Raw genomic sequence first — 18,753 nt, forward strand, 5'->3', positions numbered from 1 at the left:
TCATTTAATTTTAGAAAATTTCTGAATCTTTATATATTATTCTCCTCCACTCAAAAAGCCAACATTTTTTCCAGTTCAAATTAAAAATACTTATTCAATACCTATTTTACTTTACCTAACCATACTATGCTGTATATACCGCATACATGGTATATGCATACCACCCAGAGAATGTGTATGTGTGCATGCACGAGAGAGAATATATCTACCATGTGACAAACGTGGCTAATTAAAACCATTGATTATTGACATTCATTGATGATCACTGCTATGTGGCAAAAGCAGAACTCCTCCTCAAATTTTTCGTGTTTTCATGACTGTATATTCTTTGGTTTCCTTTGATAATGTGGGCAAAAAGCATTCCATAATGATTTCATACTTGCTGTTGTTTATAACATAATTAAATATAGGAAGAACATGTGGTAATTTTAAATAGTCCTGAAAGGCAATTTGTACTGTTTACGTGGCATTCTGAAGTGTGCATTTTTCCAATCTCAAAGCTTGGGATTTGAGGCTTTACCATACAGTAATAGCATCCAGAGGAAGTTACATCTCTCCAGTCTAATACCCCTTCTCTCTGTCTCCCCATCATGAATCTGGTCCAGCAATGCTTAGGGGTTTCCCTGCCCCTCCTCACCCTTTTTTCTTGATAGGCCATAGGTTAGTGAAAATGTCAGTCTAGCATTATTCTGGAATATTAACGGCAAGCAAAAATGGTATGGAATAATGGAAAACACATTTTTACAGAACTTATATCTAATGTGGTGAGGGGATATGTTTTTCCTTGGGAAGGAATTCTATCAACCATGGATAAAATAATGAAAATAAAAATTAATCATCTTAATCTATATATTTTTCCATTGCTCATCTCTTTTCTGCCCTCTGTAAATAATTACCTGCGTGGCACACAAGAAATATGAAAGATATTTCAGCTGGAACTGATATTTTTCCTTTTTTATATTTTACCTTTGCAATAAATTTAGAAAAAAACACAAGACTTTAGAAAAAAGAGCTTAAGTGTCTCTTCTGATGAAGTGAATAACCTCAAATGCCTCTTTTGTCACATTATAAACAATTAAATATCCAGCTTCCATTTGGTTATTTCCTGGTGGTTTGATTCAGTTACATAACATAGCTTGAAGGAAGAATTCTAATTAATGTGTGGGATATTGAAATGTATTGTTACACACAATGCTCTATTGTGTTTTTTGTATTTTCATTTGAATATTGGTCACATTATTGTATTTCTAAGGTGTTCTGTGAACACTTGAGACCTTTCCCCTGCTTCAATTAAATGAGGATGTGTCATCAGAATTTTGCTTTATTGTTTTCTTAATTGCCTTTTTTTTTTTATTTTCAATACAATGAACACAATTACAGTGGAGTTTTATTATGTATGTATAACTTTCTGTTCGGCACAAATCTTTTTTAAAAAGATGGAATAAGAAATGGGTGTGTGGGAGTGTGAAAAAGACTGACTACCCTTGATCACTTGTTTATGTTTCTTTGCTCTGGTTGCTTTTTGCACAGGAGACCCAGCAGTGCAAAGATTTGAAGTTTTCCTCAGGACACTTAGGTTCTATTTCACTTCATTTCTTTAAAGAAGTCTCTTGTTGATTAAAGAATGGGACATCTAGTTTGTGTAGTAATTTGTGGGAGGTGAACTGGAGGAGAACAAAGGAGTTGCATATGAGTTTGCAAAGGGGGAAAAAGTTTGGGATTTGTTCTTTTTTCTTTTCTTTAAATGTGGGGACATAAGATGCTGTTGAGATTTCAAGCAGTTGTGAAGACCGCATAAAGAAGAGTAGAAAATGTGAAAGCTAATGCAAGCAAGAACAGTGGTAGACCAAAGCTGTTCATTTTTTAAATAAAGACTAACAGAGCTTATGGCAAAGAAGATTCAAGAGTGAGAGACATAGGAGAAATGACAGTGGAGCTCAGACTGGTGTTTGAAAGCATGATGTACGATAGAGAGGAGGAAATTGAATGGACAATTAGAGTGTTGTAAACCTTGCCTCACAACAGAGTACAATGTGGAGAGCCAAACAAGTAGGTAGTCAGGAAAATAAACCAGAAGAAAACAATTATTGAGAGAGGGAAATAGAAATGACGATTAGACAACCTGCACTGGGAAACGTAGAGAAGAACGTGGCAGGAAAAACAGTCAAAATCTGGAACTAGTGTCCAAGTAAGGATTGTAGCTGGATACTACAAGAAAGAAAAAAAAGAATTACCTGCAAATAAATAAATAAAAAAATCTGGAAGTTTACACAAGTATCAAGAAGAGGCACATATATATATGGGAGAGCACTAGATGAGAACAGCATCAGAGTGATAAGAAAAGAATCTTTAGGGAAGTTTCCAAGATATAACTGCATAGATGCTAATTTTAGAAAGGATCTAAGAAAACTGAAATCCTAGAAGAAGGGTGTTGAGGCAAGAAAGAACTATATTAAAAACTGTGCACTTTGCAGTATGATTCAGAATCCAGACACAAAGTAAGAATTGCCCAGCATCAACCTGAGATGTACAAAACGCAGATTAGCAAATAGCTGATATCAAATAGGGAAAGGTTAAGACTTTTTCAACTGTATAAACAAAATGGGGAGATGAAGGGTTGCTGTGGAGTGAGGAATGGATAGTAATCAAAGATGATGTTAAGCATGTCACTAACACTGAAAACAAACATACATAATAATTTGACCTATTTTCAGTATGGATAATGTGGGTTCAAAGGCACTATGATTAACAGTAATGAGGCATAGAAATGGAATCAATTTCCAAAGGCAAAGCAAAACTCAAACCTCAGTATATTTGGTTTTGGGACACACCAGGCTCTCAGCAACGATTCTAGCACATGGAAGTGTGAATTTTGAGTATATTTATCAAGTCGGGGTGATTCTGCACGATTTGAGGATAAAGTATATGTTACAGTAGAATTGCTCCCCTGTGCTCCTCAGAGAGACTGGCTTGCCTTGTCTGCCTTAAAGTTTGTCTGTATTCATTTCCTCCATGCTTAACAAACCACTGATAATTGCTTGTTGAAGGTGGAGACACAGCTTTGTCCTTTATGAAATAGTTTCATACTCACCTTGTAAACAGTACCTCCTTGATTCTTTCTTTCCCCACTTTCTAGGGTATTCTGTTCCTAGATATTTTATGCCGTGTGTCACTTGCAGGTATTATTTAGATAAGTCTTTTTGGAATTTCAATAATGTTCTCCACTTGTAACACTAGTTTTAGTCATCTTTTTGTATTTTTAATTAAATTCGCAAATGTTATTTTTGCATTGTTTTTCCTCTATTTGTTCAACCAAATGTGTGTCAAGGAAGGGACACAGTGTTCCGTTAAATCAGAGAATCTCAATGTAATAATTAACATAGGTGTACAGCTACAACAGCAGAAAACAAACTGCTGCACTCTGTTGAAAGACCTGTATAAATTAACTAATTCTGTCCTGCCTAGTTCACCTTCTATAAAGCGGTGTCATAACAGGAGAATTAGATATCTTTATGCAATTCTTCAAGGTATGGAGGCTTTCAGATCAGCATTCAGATTCAACTCATTTTTGATTCACAATTTCCATTCTTTCTTCCAGGTGTGGTACAACCAAAAAGGTTTCCATTCGCTGCCATCCTACTTAAATGAACTCAATAACTTCATTCTGTGGCTGAATTTGCCTCCTAATGTGGATTGGAAACAGTATGGTAATAGTCCTTTAAGTCTTTTTTCATATCTTTTGAAAAGTAGTTTTTAAATAAACTAGAATAATTTTAAGTATGACAGTTTTTCATAGTATAAAGTAGGATTGCAGAGTCACACATTTCTTGGGAGGATTTGAAAGTGGAACTTTAATTAAACAGAAGGTTTGTTTGTGTGAAGAATGTAGTGCACAATAAGGTAAGATTTGAATTTACAGCTCACTGTGCCATATGAGTTTCTTACAAAGGACATTCCTGTAGAATAAGTGTAAATTGGTTTGCTACACTTGGGATGTTAGTCCCTGTGAAGCCACTGCTAGGGCTTGCTTAAATGGGATGATTAATGCACAACAGAGTATGAATTTATAAATTCTTTGTCACTTTACTCTATCTCCTTATGTAAATATCCAGGGTAAACCCACAGTATCCTGTAAATTCACATTGCAGTGTGATGTTCCATAGCATCTGTTACTCAAGTAACAGAAGAGGCTGGTATATCTTACTATTGTATATAACAAAATATATACAATAGTATATAAACTATTGTATAACTATTGTATATATATAAACAAAAAATAATGTATTTGACATCTGAATTCTCTGATTCAGAAATCCTTGAACTCTATGAGAACTAGTTAAAATAAGCATTTTACAAACTGACTTCTTAAAAAATGACTGCAGCCAAAGAATCAGCAGTTAACACAGGTGAACTTTTAGGATGTTGAAATGTAGTTTGAAATCTGGGCTTCATAGTTCAGGCTAACTTCTGTTTATTCCAGTTCCTTTCATTCTTAAGGTTCTGTTAAAGAGGAATTAGTCTGGTTTAGAGAAATTTAAAAATAGCTTATGACCGATTTTTAAGAGTTTTTGAAAAGGTAGGATGGTTGTCTATAATGGTAAAATGATTTTCAGTGTGTTTATAATGAAGAAGGAAGAAAGAAGACAAAAATCAGTGAAAAAGGGGAAGGAATCCTGAGTATCTGAAAATAGAAATTCATTAAGGAAAGTTTCCAGAATGTCAATGAAAAAAGAATAATTGCTTGCTTTCAAGATGGCTGGGGTTTTATTTTTCTAAATGAATTATGAGAACGAATCAAAGGTAATGTATTTCTACAGAAAGTTTGAATGAAATTAAATCAGGTATTTTAATGAGAATTTTTAATATAAATCAATTTTTAATCAAGTTTCCTTGCACTTCATTAATAGTACTGATGCTGGCTTGTTTTCTGTAGCATTAGATATCCAATTCCAGAACTTAAATGTTTAAGTACCCTTACTTTTATATCTGTCATGGAGAACTGGGGATTTACCATCCAGATTACAGTCGGAGAAAATTACCGTTGTCCCAAGGATTGTGGAAATGTTATATTTTATGTTGTTGCATGACATAGAAACACAATAAGCAGAACAGTGCTTAATAAATATTTGAAGTCTTGGACTATCATCTATACAAATATGGGCTCATTATATAATCTGGCAGAATATGTTGGCTAAATCTCTGCAGAAGTAGAGTTTATGAACTAGAAAGCAATTTATTTATGTGTATATCTGTTGGAGAGGTGTAATAAAGATGGATTGATCATGCTCTTGAGACATAATGCAGAGGCACCTGTCAGAGAAATCCTAGAAAGAGAAGTTATCTACCTATCTGTGTGTATGTATATGTGTGTGTACACATATATGTATATGTGTGTGTGTATATATGTGTAGAGACAAACACAGACGTATATTTTATTTAAAAAAAATGCAACAGTTTTCCCATGCTATACAGGGCACTTAAGCTCAGTTCACTTTGACTTTTTAACTATCTCTTATTTAAGGATACTGCTCTGATGGAGAACTATTTATATGCTTTTCTTATTAAAATGGTAATATGCAGTCCTGTAAATTAGCAGTCAGAAGACTACATACTGTGTTTCAACACTGAAATCTATTCTTTTAGATTTTTTTTTTTTCCCCCCTCTTGCAAACTCTGTTTATATGTAAGGTCAGTTCTAGAATATTATTGGAAATTGCTGTGAGGAAGCTTGTTAGGATGTTGCACAAATGTAGCTTTGTAATTCTGACTTGCATTAATGCCATATTTTTTTCATAGGATAACTTCTTCCTGTCAACAGAACCAGTGCTTCTGTATTACTTTTAAGTGACATAAAAATAATTTGACCCTTGAAAAGGGAGTGTGAGAACACAGTCTTTCCTTCCTTCACAAAACATAAATCTTGCTTTACTGCAAGAGACTTACTTCAATAGGGCAGAGCATGACCATGGATGCAAACAGAGTAGCAACTACTATGATATTGAAACAAACTTGAAAGAGGTCAACAGCTTATTTAAATGCTCATGTAAATACTGAAGAACCCTTTCACTTAGCAGTTATATCCTGTGGGTATTTCTTGAGCACGAACCCAGTTGGAGTTCTCCGAAGTTCTGTGGAGGAGGGAAGAGTTAATACAGTGTGCCTAGTTCTGCCTGCTTTGCTCACAGGGACAGACCTAGTAACTTTCATAGGAGATCAGTAGTACTGGTCCCAGTTTGTGACAGGTTTTAGTGATAAGGAGCTGAGAAGGAGGCTAAATGCTTTTGTCTAATGTCTTTTCTTCAGTCAAGAGGATACAGGGAATATAGACTTAGGATTTTGTATGAGAGTTTGAAGGAAGAAGTTGTACCCAAGAATCCAGAGGACATATGCTACTTTACGCTGATTTATATCCGGAGGAATTTGTATCTGTTCAAAAAACTGAAAAAAATTGATGATTGTTTCTCTTGTGTCAGTCCAAGTTACTTACTCTTGATCATCCTGAGCATGCAGAAGCAGGAAATGATAATTATTTGGTGATCAAAAATACTTCCTTTTTATTATTGTGTAACCTGATCTTCAAATCCTTTCTTTGCAAGTGGAGAGATTTCTCTTCCACCCCCTCCCCCATACGGAATTACCAGTAAACTTCTCTGAGGATGCTTGGAAAGTTACAATGTTTGCTTCTTGTAACTTTCAAGTAAAGAGTGGTATGGTTGTTGAAGAAAATGTGTGTGCCAGCTGGAGGTGCAAGTAAACAGACAGAGCAACAGAAGTTAGCCAGATTGATTTACGTCAGTTTATCATAGTTAATGGATTGGATGTCTATTTTGGAACAGCAATTCAGGAATCCTTCTTGTATGAAAATAGCTCATCTTCTGTACCATGTGGATAGCCACCTCTAGCTTCATAATCATGTAAATCTCTGTTTCTATTGTGGAAAAAAAATCTAACTCATCTGTCTTACTGGAAAGGAAACCAAATACATTATGTTTTCTAGTGGGTTATAAATTCAGTGTCAGATAATGAAAATGAACATATTAAACAATAAAAAAAAAGTGAGAAAGACTATACAACAGAGAAGGTAAGATGTACTGGGTTTTTGTCAAAACCCTTCACCTCTGGCTGGTCTTCAAGCTTATCTGAATGATGTTTGTATGTTTTTAAATCTCTTTCTGAAATGCTTCATTCCTACAATTAGATAATGTAATTGTGAGCAAATAGAAAAATGGAATAATGAAGTAAGAGGAATAAAAAACTAAAAAGCAATATTTTTTGGTCAAGCTTAAGACGGAAATTCTGATCAAGTAAAACTACATTATTTTTCACACCTAATTGTATACAGTTGAGTCAGAATGTGTTTGTCATGCTAGAATATAGGGGAAGGACTATTACCTACTCTTAAGGTAAGGTTGTATAAAGAAAAAAGGAGTGGTAGTCATCTATAATGATGTCTGTAAAGTACAGTGGTCAAAAAAAGTTCTTACATCATTACTCAAAGAACAGAAATGTATCAATATAGAAAGGCCTTATGCAATGCAGCTGCCCATCTCAGGACTTGATTGAAGTCATTGATTTTTTAAAAACCTTTCATGCTAGGGCTCATTGTAAGTATTCATATAGCATCCTCATTTATTTCAGATTCAGTTCTTCAAAAGAGCTGAAGGGATCAAGAGACCCATTTTCAGCTGAGTTTTGGTGGAAAGTGACTCTATAATTTCCTGATTGCTTTGCAAATTGTAACTTTAAACCTCTTTTCAAAGGAACCTGTGAAATGGCATTTAGTAGGAACCTTCTTAACCACGTCTGGTTAGTGGGGGGTAAGTAAAATATAAATCATTAATGAGGGTGCTGCCTGTGAAATTCTCCATAAAATATAAGTTGTAATTTTCAGTAAGTAGTAATGTCTCATTTCATACAAACAGAAATCTCGTCATAAATTTTAAATGCCCACAAAGAAGAGCTTGTAAAAAGTGTGTATATGTATATATATGCTACCTCTATTTTTGTTATACATACTATTTTATTCTAAACTATTTTATTCTAATCTGAAATAAAATGTCTGGAATAAAGAAACCTAGATTGGTCTTCTATTCAAGTCTGTAACAGTCATGATATTTAGAATTAGTAGCACAGATGCAAATTGATCTATGTACTCAAGACTCAGCATGCTACGTGACAGAAAGAAGAGATATTTTACAATGGAGTGCCAAGAGACAGGCTCAGACACACCCAAAATACAGTGCAGAACTGCAAAAGATACCTAAGCTCTGTTTAGCCTATGGTGATGACATACAAGCTTGAAGACCCTTGAGATTTTTTCCTCTACATCTCTCCACCCTACACTGAAAAAGTACTGCTTGGTTCATATCACTGTCCTTATTTTTACTGCAAAACCACAGATTTTGTAACGTGTGATTATGTGGAAAGTTACACCCAGGCAGGATGGACTGGGCTACCAGTGCCTCATGTTCTTTATAACCTACAGGAAGGAAACATTCCAAGTCTCTAAGACTATGCCAAATTGCATGTTGCTTTCTTTTCTGACAGATGGTCAGGTGGTTTAGTTTTGAAATAGAAGATCAAGAGTACTTTCTCTTGAAGGTACAGTTTGCAGACTGTTAATAAGATGGGGAAAGGTGTCTTGAGTTGTGCAGCTTCTGAATGGCAAAAGGGCGGGATTTTTCCTACTACAACCAAGATGCTGTTTATTTCCAACATCTGTAATGTGGATGCATTTTCCTTTTTCCTGTGAACTGTCCTATCCAGAATGGAACAGGATAGTATTTTATTCTAGAGAATGTCATAATGCTTATAACATTTTATAAAGAATTTATTTCACCAGGTTAGGGATTCCTTTTTAACATATTAGAATCTAAAATTAGTTTAATCAAGAACAGTGTAAGGAAAGGAATAGGATTGTTCAGCCTGGAAGGGAGAATATTAAGGGGAAATCATGGAGAAGCTGAAGAGGGTACAATTAATTGTTTATTGCCTCTTCTACTATCAAGCATGTAGCATGGAGCTCCTAGTGCCTTTTCCAATGTAAATACTACCGCCTGCCCCCCAACTGGGTTATTCATGCAATTTATAGTTAAACTGTGAAGCTCTGACTACTTCCCTCCTCTTTTCTCCTTACTAATGTGGCTTGCAGGATTGGTAAAAATGCCCTCGTTTCTCAGTTGTGTAAAGATAAGTCTTTCACTGAGCAATACAAGAGATAGCAACTGAGCCTTTTACTTAAAAAAAAAAAAAAAAAAAAAAAGACAAAAAAAAGAACATACCAAAAAAATATTGTGAACTGTAGTCAAAACAACTGAGGAAAGAAAGAAAAGAAGTTTCTTAGCTGAAAACGAGCTAAGAAAATATATTACCAAAATAACTTGTTGCTTGTGCTCTCTGTTGGAATTGACATTTGGCTTCATTCTTTTTCAGAACTATACATGCACATATATATAAACTAACATGTATAAAGTCTTGTTTCTTTCTTTGAGATGCCCTCCTCTTCACCCCACTCTAATTAGGGAAATACTGCCTCTCATTTCTCAAGCTCTTCATTTTTATATTGGAGAAGGTTGAAAGATCTAAGAAAGTCTTGGCATCATGGTGTTCACTTACTCTCTGAACACAGCATTAAAACCTTGATATAGTATAAGGATCTCCATGGCCAGAGGTTTTCCTGTTCTTGAATTGCTTATGCAAGGCTTTGGAAAGATTGGAATTGGGGGCTATCACAATTTTTCACCTGTGCCCGTAAAGAAGCCTAAATTGTCACTGTAAAAATAATGTGGCCAACTCTATGCCAAGGACATAGACAAAGGATGTTTTAGGACAATTGGGAAAATTCTCTGATTAAGTCAGGAGAATATAATGGCAATCTGTAGATGTGGAAGAAATAATTTTATATTGAGAAATTTATGAAAAGGAGCAAACAGTTAGAGCTGAATTATATCATCTTTGTTGATATTGCCTGTCTTGTTTTTCCCTTGTGAATACTGATTTGGTAAAATTTGCCCTAAAGGCTGCTCACACAAGGCTTGCAAATACAATCCTTAAAAAAAAATCCTTGCATAAACACCATATACATCTGTTTATAGGAGCTTTGTCATTTAGAACTTCTTGGTTTATCTGTCATTTATGGTTTTTATTTTAAGTCCTCAAAGATGGTGTTTAGTTTTCAACTTAATGAGCAGCATTATAGCAGTTTTACATAGTGAGAATGCATATAAAAGCAAGAAAGCATCAATAAGTACATTTTACATCATGCTAACAGTTATATTGGGACAGAGATATATGTAAAGAAAAATGGACTAGGTGGTTAGGAGAAATTTAGGAAGGGATAGATTATAAAAGTACGCAGAGGTTTTTTTTTATTAAAAAATACATATACTAGCAAGTAGTATATATCAAATGTGTTGTCTTATTTTGCTATTGGAAGATAGTTTATCATTTACTCCTCCTTAGGTTCAAGGGAACTTCTTTTTCCCTCTGTGAATTACAAGCCAGTTGGTTGGCTTTATATAAATTCATCATCTGTTTTTGGACAACGGTGGGGAGGAAAGAAATCATTATACTAACAAACGTAGCAAATGCAGAAGATCCTCATGCTCCAGACTAATTGAAAAAGTTAAAATAATGAATGAAAGGCAACTATTATATTTAATACATTGATCAAATTTTGAATTCTAACATAGAACTGAACTTAGCTTAACATGGTCATACTTTGGTTAATTGTAATTCAGCAACCCTGGGAAATTTAATCTCAGTTGTGTGTGTAAATTTTCAAAAATGCAATCCTGTATTTCATCTACATGGTTTGAATGGAAGTTGACTGTAGAAAATGGTTACTACTTCTAAGAAGAGCAATTACTTTTTGGGACTCTTCCATTGAAGGAAATTAATTCAGTGCAATTTGCTTTTTGATCAGTACTGTATGATACAAGACTGCAAGGAGCATTATGCTATTTAATGTCATGGTTTTTTTATTTCGCCCAGCAATTATCTCTTTTTCACAGTCTCTGTTTATTCTGTACTAGAGAGTTATAGCAGTGTATTTCTGTGTATGGAACCCAAGTCAACTGCTATAGACTTTTGTTTAATGGCAATACAGTAATCTGAAAGTTTTGTTAGTTTCCTATTGGGATCTGTGCACTTAGTAGGGACAAGCCATAGTGATTGCAGGAGAGAGATTACTTCCAGACTCATTAAGTATTCCTGAGCAGAAGTTATTCCTTGTAAAATATTTGATGTCATTTTAGTCTTTGTTATGTTTTGCATGTTTCATTAATTCCCTGTGGGTCTTTTTGAAAAGCTTCAGCAGTGCAGGTGGTCTTCTATAAAATTCGTTGACTAGGTTCTCAAAACGTACAAGTGGGCAAACCTATATATATGAGCATGAATTCATTTGCACAGGAAATTGCACAAGCATGATTTCATAGCTCTGTTTTTGCTAGTGCATATTCTTCTCACTGAATACAGCAGATAGTTGATAGCAGTAGAGCAATGGGATACGATTCAAATCAGCCTGGATTAATTAATGGAATATAGTGGAGAACCTTCATGAATTCCTGGCAAACTGCCCCAGTTCTGGACACTTTATGGGCAATAATTCTCTACCACAGTCCATATGACAGATTTACCTGTCTCACAATTCTGGAAAAGGGATATGAACCACTAGGACCTATAGGTCTCCAAGTCTTGGCATTTCCTGATCATGGGTAGTATTTTAAGATTTGCAATCTCTAAAAATGCTACCCCTTGCACTGGAGCAACTTTACTGTAGGATTTCTGTCATCTGAAGCTTGGGGGAAGACAGCTTGGTTAGAGCATTCAAATTCTTGATCATGAAGGCAAGACCTTGACAATTGTGGGAAGATCCTCTATAACTAGAACTTGGCTCATGGCCATAAAAGAGGAGGGCTGGAAGATGTATGTCTGCTCTTTTTCATTTTAGTTGAGCACTACTGAGTACAAGAAGCACATTTCATGTTGTTAACTTCTTGTTTTGGTGCTTCTGAAATTATCAGGTTTCCCATTTTCCAAAAGCTTCCCTCCATTGTAATTAGATTAAGTCTGAAAATCAGAATTTTTTTTTCTTTTTTTTTTTTCCTAACCAGATCTGAAAATACGTTCAGGTTGGTTTCAGTTTGTCTGTATGGTAAAAATCTGGTTTAATTCTATTTTTGGCTACTAATTTCTAACTCAATAAAAATCCTATACTTCAATAGAAATCCTATTATACTTCATATATATATGTGAAGTAAAGACATTCTTTCTTCTCATATGCACACCTTTATTCAACCATTGTAAAAGCTTAGAAAAAATTTCTGGGAATGAATCTTCTTTCCTTTACATAAATGGAATTTCAGCTAATACCTGGTTCCAGTCGGAAAAAATAGTTTTCTTTGATATGTCAGTTTTAGCTTCAGAACAAATAGCAGCTATTGTTTGAAAAATTAATGGTGTAAAAGAAGAACAAAGGAAAACTTTAAACAGTCCCTCTAGGCAAATTACATGAAAGACTTCTGCAAATAGCACATGTATCTACTGGTGATAAATCAAAACCTTATTGGCTTGAATCTTCTTTTGATTTGTTAACTACTGTTGGGCTTCAGTGTACAGCTTTTAACTGTATTTGAAAAATCTTTACCTTGTACTAGTTTTGTGTGCAAGTTAATAATCATCCTCTGTTGTTCAGCTTTTACCCCACAGTAATTTAGTGATGTTTACATTATTTTGGCTTGAAGATGAGGAATGGAAAAGTAAAGGGGCAAAAATAAATGTATAGATATACTTGGTAGGATTGCACCTGTTACTGGAAGGAAGACAATTTTTATCTTTACGCAGCTGGACTCTAACAAAATATGACAAAGTATGTTCAATTAAGTGGCACCCTGCAAAGTCCGTTTAAGGCTACCAAAAATTTATTTATTTTCCAAAGATACTGGGAAGATTATAACTGCTGTTAGGATGGATTTTTTTTTTTTAATTGGGAACAGCATAGATTTATTTTAGATACTCTAATCAGATAGTGCTGGTTTGATCTCACTGCAAGTTTCCAGTTGGTATTACGTTACAGCTGGCACACCTGTCACGTACACACACAGAAATAAGTCAGGAACAGCATCAAGACCAGTTGGACAGCAACTTTTGCACTGACACAGTTTTGCACCCTCCCCTCCCCCATTTCCCTTCTTTTGCTTGAAAAGATAAAAAGCAAAAAGCCACAGTTTTTGTCCATAAACTACCTTCCAATTCTGAAGTTCAGTTTTCTAGACTGTTACAGGCTGGTTGTACCAAGAACCAGAATAAACTTAAGAATGCATTGCCTACTCAGGATTTTTCTTGGTCTCCCAAACCAGGTATCTTTTTAATTTAAAGCTCTACAGTTTCATCTGAGGTGTGCCTTTTTTTTTTTTTTGTGAATTTAGCTAAACAGTTTTTATCTGCAAAACATCAGCAATCTAAAAATGTTTTTAGCAATGATAAAATACCAAGTATATAAATTTTGGTAACAACCTACTGTACTCCAGAAGATTAGGTATATGAACAAATTCCAGTTTAGTTTTTTTATTTGGCCTCTTCTGTGATGTAGGTCCTGCAGCAATATACGACATTGTTGAACCCATTTCTGCAGTTCAGAATGCAGAAAAGCAGCTATTACTTATGTTTATTCATTAGATTTTGGTGGATACAGACTCTGGAAATCACTCAACAGGAGATAGTATTTGATTTGGCAGCTTGGTGGTCGACCTCTTTCTTATTAAGTATTTAGACTTTTCATTCATCTTGTGTAATAAGAGGTCAGCAGTGTACTCTAGAACCTGAAGTCCTGATGTAGCATTTAGTATTTCATAATTTATTTTTCTTTTCACAGGGATCACACTCTACAGCCAACCATATGGAGGAGCCTTGCTGGATGAGGACAAAATGTGAGCAAACTCAAAATATATAACAGCTGCAATGAGCAGACAGTTGAAGCTATTAATTCAATAAGCATGTATTTTGCATGCAATAGATGTGACTTGATAGATGCAATTCAGTTCCACTGAGTGAAATATTTTCTCTAGTCTGTTGTTTATATGTCAAGTCTACTGTTTATATCAGATATGGTTGCATTATTTTGTAGAGAAAAATACTGAATTTATGCTGACTGCACTTTACAGAGTGTTTGTGAGTAGGTCATGACATTTTCAAACAGGTTAACTGCTTTAAATGATTGTCAAGTTTTTAAATTTTAATTTTCTGTAGAGGGGAAAATATTTGCAAAACTTCACTTTACTATTCAGACTTTAAACACATGCTGTGTTCCGTAACTCACATATAGTTTTGTAACTTAACACATCATCTTGCTCCTGTTCTCTAATTAGATGTTGCCAGTGTACAAACATGGTGTTTGCAAACAGGATTAAGGTCCTAATGTCTAGTGTTGTTTTGGTAAGAAGTTGGCCTTGAAAATGTTTGGGTTTGGTGAGGGTTTTTTCCCTGTTGTGTGTTCATTGTGCCATTTTGCTTTGTACCACAGAATGGAGAATGTTCGTCAGTGTGGGGTAGCACTGTGTATCATGCTGGGGTTCTCTATCCTTACCGCATCCATTGGAAGTGCCATAGTGAAAGACAGAGTATCTGGCACAAAACGCTTGCAGCACATCACAGGCCTGGGTTACAAAACTTATTGGCTTGCTAACTTCTACTGTGATATGGTATGTATCATGTGGGGCAGCACGTGTTCAGGTGTAAATTTTTAACTAGTTTGTCATAAATGAGCAAAAGGAGATATGGTCACAAGACAGGTGAATAAGATTTGAATTGCGCAGAGCAACAGCTCTTGGCTGTCATGTTAACAAGCGTTGAGACACCATTCCTGCTTTAATACTGTCAGATAAAATTCTTTAAGGCAAGGATTGTGTTCTTCGTTTTCCGAAGTTGAATTGTAAGGTAAAGCATATGCTAGCTTTAGGTACCTACACTATTGTCGTGGTTTAACCCTTTTATTTAGATACTCAAATAAGAACCTTTTTATTTTCAAATAAGAACCTTTTATTTACAAATAAAAGGAAGCTGGCTAATCAACCTAGACAGAGAATCTTCCCCACAGCAGTTCTTAGCAGGAGTTTGTGTGCTTTGAGTTGCCACTGGCAAAATCTTTCAGATTATTGGAGAAGCCTGAAGATACTAGTCAGCTACTTTAAAGGCATAATTATGTTGTCTGTTGGTAGGTAACATGAGAGATATTAATAACTGGTACCTTTTATTTCTGGCAAGATAGACAGTAGAAAGTATTATTTATGAATTCATATATACAGAATGTTCTAGATCAGAAATGGGCAAAGTCTCTGTCCTGAATGCTTATTTTTCTCATACAAAATAATTTCTACCATTGTTAACATTACAAATAGTATTGTCTGCATACTAGTTCATTAACAAATCTGAAAATTTTCTCTTCTTTTGAAAGTACCACAAAAGTTATTATTTTTCCCTAAATCTTACCCTTTTAATCAAATGTAAAGACAGGAATGCCACTGAGACCTGACTTTGGCAGGTTGGATTTAGGCCAACATAGTTAAATGAAATATGAATTTTTGCTTACCTTCTTCAAGCCTGAGAAGTTGATTTCTCTTCAGGCCAATAAGCAAAGGTGGTGCAATAAAATTAACTTTCTCAAGTCAGTGCTAGTCCCCAGTCACTGATTTTTCATCAGCTGTGTAATGGAGCTTGTTTTGATTCCATTTAAGCATGAATTCCACAAATTATCTTCAAATATCTTTTTCAAAGGTGAGTCTTTAAAAACTAAAATTAAAAATTACTCCATTATATATATGTATATATATATCTGTGTGTGTGTGTATATACAAGACAAACATATATGTCCCTTACTGAAAGACTTTTTCATAATTCACTTGTGATGAGGCTTGCTATAGTATTAGTTGAGTGTTTGACCAGAATTTGAGATTAGGTCATCTACTTCTGAGAAAGGGATAGAATTACTGTTTTTCAAGAACTAGGGCACTGTGTGTTGATAGTTCACTTCTCAAAGAAGGTGTTTTGGATTGGGAGATTGGTTTCAGAAGCAATAGTGAGCAATTGGAGTCAGCTGGATTATTCAAAAGTAAAAAGATTCCTGGCCCCAGAGAAGGGACTTAAAACTTTCTGCACCTTGCTTAACACACTGGGTCATGGAAGGAAGGGCTGGGATCTAGCATAGGCAACACAAACATGAACTAGCCTGGTCAGGAACAGAGATTTTTTGGAACACTCTCTGTTCTCATTCAGACTATTCTAAATCTGAAACATTAGAGCTTCACCCATCCATGCTTGAAATCAGGATTTTCACACTTGAGCAAGCTTGAAGTAAGAGCACATTTCTCCAAACATTATTTACTTGGCCAGTCAATCTTTGTATTCCTTTTTCTGTGGTGTCAGATAAGAGAGCTTGGTTGAAAACTCAGTCCTTCATCATTCAGTTTCTCCTTGTGCAGCAAAGTCAACTCCTCATTATTTTCTGCCAATATCTTCCTTTCAAAATGTTCTCACAAATTCAGCACAGTACTGCATGATCAATCATGATCTGGGAAAGAACAGACGCTGCTTTAAATGCTAATTGTGCTGCAGATCATTTAGGGACACTGAACACATGAATATAGAAACTGTCAAATTTTAAATCCCTCCACATATTTTAAGTATTACAGGTGGTGTCCTGCATTATTGGTAGCATAATCTTTACTATACCTGCAGAAGTATTTGATTTATGAAATTATTGTCATCAGAATCAGGCTGTTCTTACTATATTTATACATGTGAACGGTATTCTTTACTACATTCAACAAATGGAAAATGTGTAAGTGCTAAGAAAATTTCATGACAAATAGAGACGTTTTGTTCATATTAAGCTTGTGACACTAGAGAGGCAAAATTAAGGTTATTTTATTTGTGCATATCCAACTTTTATTACACACCATGCTTTCAGGTAGATTTCTAATAGAATTTAGTGTTTAAGTTTTTATTTATTGCTAGAAAAAAGTCCCAGGTCTGTTGAAACATACTGGGACTCAGATGTTTTGTGACTTCTCTACCATACTTTTTAAACAGCTCCTGGATAACTGAAACCTAAATCTGTGGAGGTGTATGGTATGACATTTGTATATGGCACTGAATAAGGTACACTGTGAACAACATAAGAACATTACAATTGTCTACATTTCACTCCATTGCCCTTCTCTTAAAAAAAGATCTGTCTTCCCATTGGCAAAGAAGTGATGCCCTCTGGTTTAATTTTGAACAGATTTGCATTGTACTTCAGTATGAAAGTCCAATTTTAACAGTAAGGATGTTGTTCGTCTACACTGACTATTTAGATAGACCTTGATTTGTTGCCTGTATTGCAGTTGCATCTCAGTTATATTAGGATAAGGTTAAATATTATTTAAGCAGAAATAGAGGCAGTCACTGCCCTAACGAGCTCTGCTTCGGTGTACAGAGCAGGCAGACACTGAGAATGGAACTGAGCACAGATTTTCACATCTTGCCATTGCTAGTTGCAAGCAGAACCCATCTCTCTTGAATACTTGGATATGAATCCCCTGTACCAGTCACATCCTCCCCCCCTTAAGTATTTGGTTACCATTATGTCAAGAGACCAAACAGAGAAACTACTTTCCCTGTTGGCTGTAACTCTTCGAAATATTATGTCTGTTCCCATTAAAAGTTGTCATTTGCTTCATCAGCACACATGGTCCTTCATTAAGGTCTCTTTTAAAATTGTACCCTTACTATTCTCCTATGACTGAAGCACCAATCAGTGAAACTGCTATTACTGAATCCAAGACTCTGTATTCACAGTATAATTTGATGTTTTGCAGCAATAGTCCCATATGGACTCATTATCTGGAAGAGCTAGCTTGTTAAATGGATGTATTGGAAAGGTCAATAGAAATGGAATTAAGGGGAATATTCTGTAGTCGGATTTTATTTTGTCAGGCTGTTTCATGTGTATGTCTGTAAAAGGGGCAGTTTCACAGCAAGTGTGGACTATGAAATCTCAGAGCTCTTCTCCCTAATTCTTCCTAATTTATAGTGTAATTATATTGCAAATATGGAAAAGTTAATTTGTAGAGCCCTTCTATGCTAATTAAGTAACACCAGTAAGAGATGCTCACCTGCTAAGTGCCTTTTTTCTTTTGTTTCTAGCTGTTTTACATGGTTCCACTCACCCTGTGTGTTAGTGTTATTACTGCCTTCCAGCTATCAGCCTTCACTTTCCGAAAGAACTTGGCAGCCACTGTTCTCCTGCTGATACTCTTTGGGTATGTGATTGGAAATGCTACTACGGAATTATAGCTTATAAGAAACAAACAGAAATCTTTAGACTTGGTTTGCACCTGCTGCTGGATGCATGATTTTCTCTCTTTGGAAATGATTATGATTCAGCAAAAGATGGTGAGAAAACAAGCTGGAACATGAGTTTGAAAGTTCCATGTGGAAGGTGGAGGGAGAATTGCTCACGCATTTAAAAAACAAAAAGGGAAAAAAAAAAGGACTGGAAATGTCTCAGAAAATACTCAGCCTTTTTAACAATAATTTGCTGTTAGAAATTGATTGTATGTTATCTTTCAGAAAATGAGGGAATAATAACGTAGTCAGGTCAGAATTTCAGTCCTTAGCCATGCAGAATATCATCAAGAAGGTAAGAAGTGGCTGTCTTTTATTACAGTTCTACCCATTTTCTGTAGTTCTGTAATTTTAAATAGCTCCAGGAAT

At 35.1% G+C, this 18,753-nt stretch overlaps 1 protein-coding gene across 1 annotated transcript in view; it reads left to right on the forward strand.

The window, feature by feature from the left end:
- The window catches only part of ABCA13 (ATP binding cassette subfamily A member 13), a 176,157-nt gene that overhangs the window by 111,053 nt on the left and 46,351 nt on the right, over positions 1-18,753 (forward strand). The window contains exons 41-44 of the mRNA XM_075495780.1: positions 3,599-3,707; positions 13,874-13,928; positions 14,522-14,699; positions 18,184-18,299. Of these exons, the coding sequence (XP_075351895.1) occupies positions 3,599-3,707; positions 13,874-13,928; positions 14,522-14,699; positions 18,184-18,299 (458 nt within the window). The remainder of the gene's footprint in view (positions 1-3,598; positions 3,708-13,873; positions 13,929-14,521; positions 14,700-18,183; positions 18,300-18,753) is intronic.

Source organism: Mycteria americana, chromosome 2 (genome assembly GCF_035582795.1).
Source record: "Mycteria americana isolate JAX WOST 10 ecotype Jacksonville Zoo and Gardens chromosome 2, USCA_MyAme_1.0, whole genome shotgun sequence".
NCBI lineage: Eukaryota > Metazoa > Chordata > Aves > Ciconiiformes > Ciconiidae > Mycteria > Mycteria americana.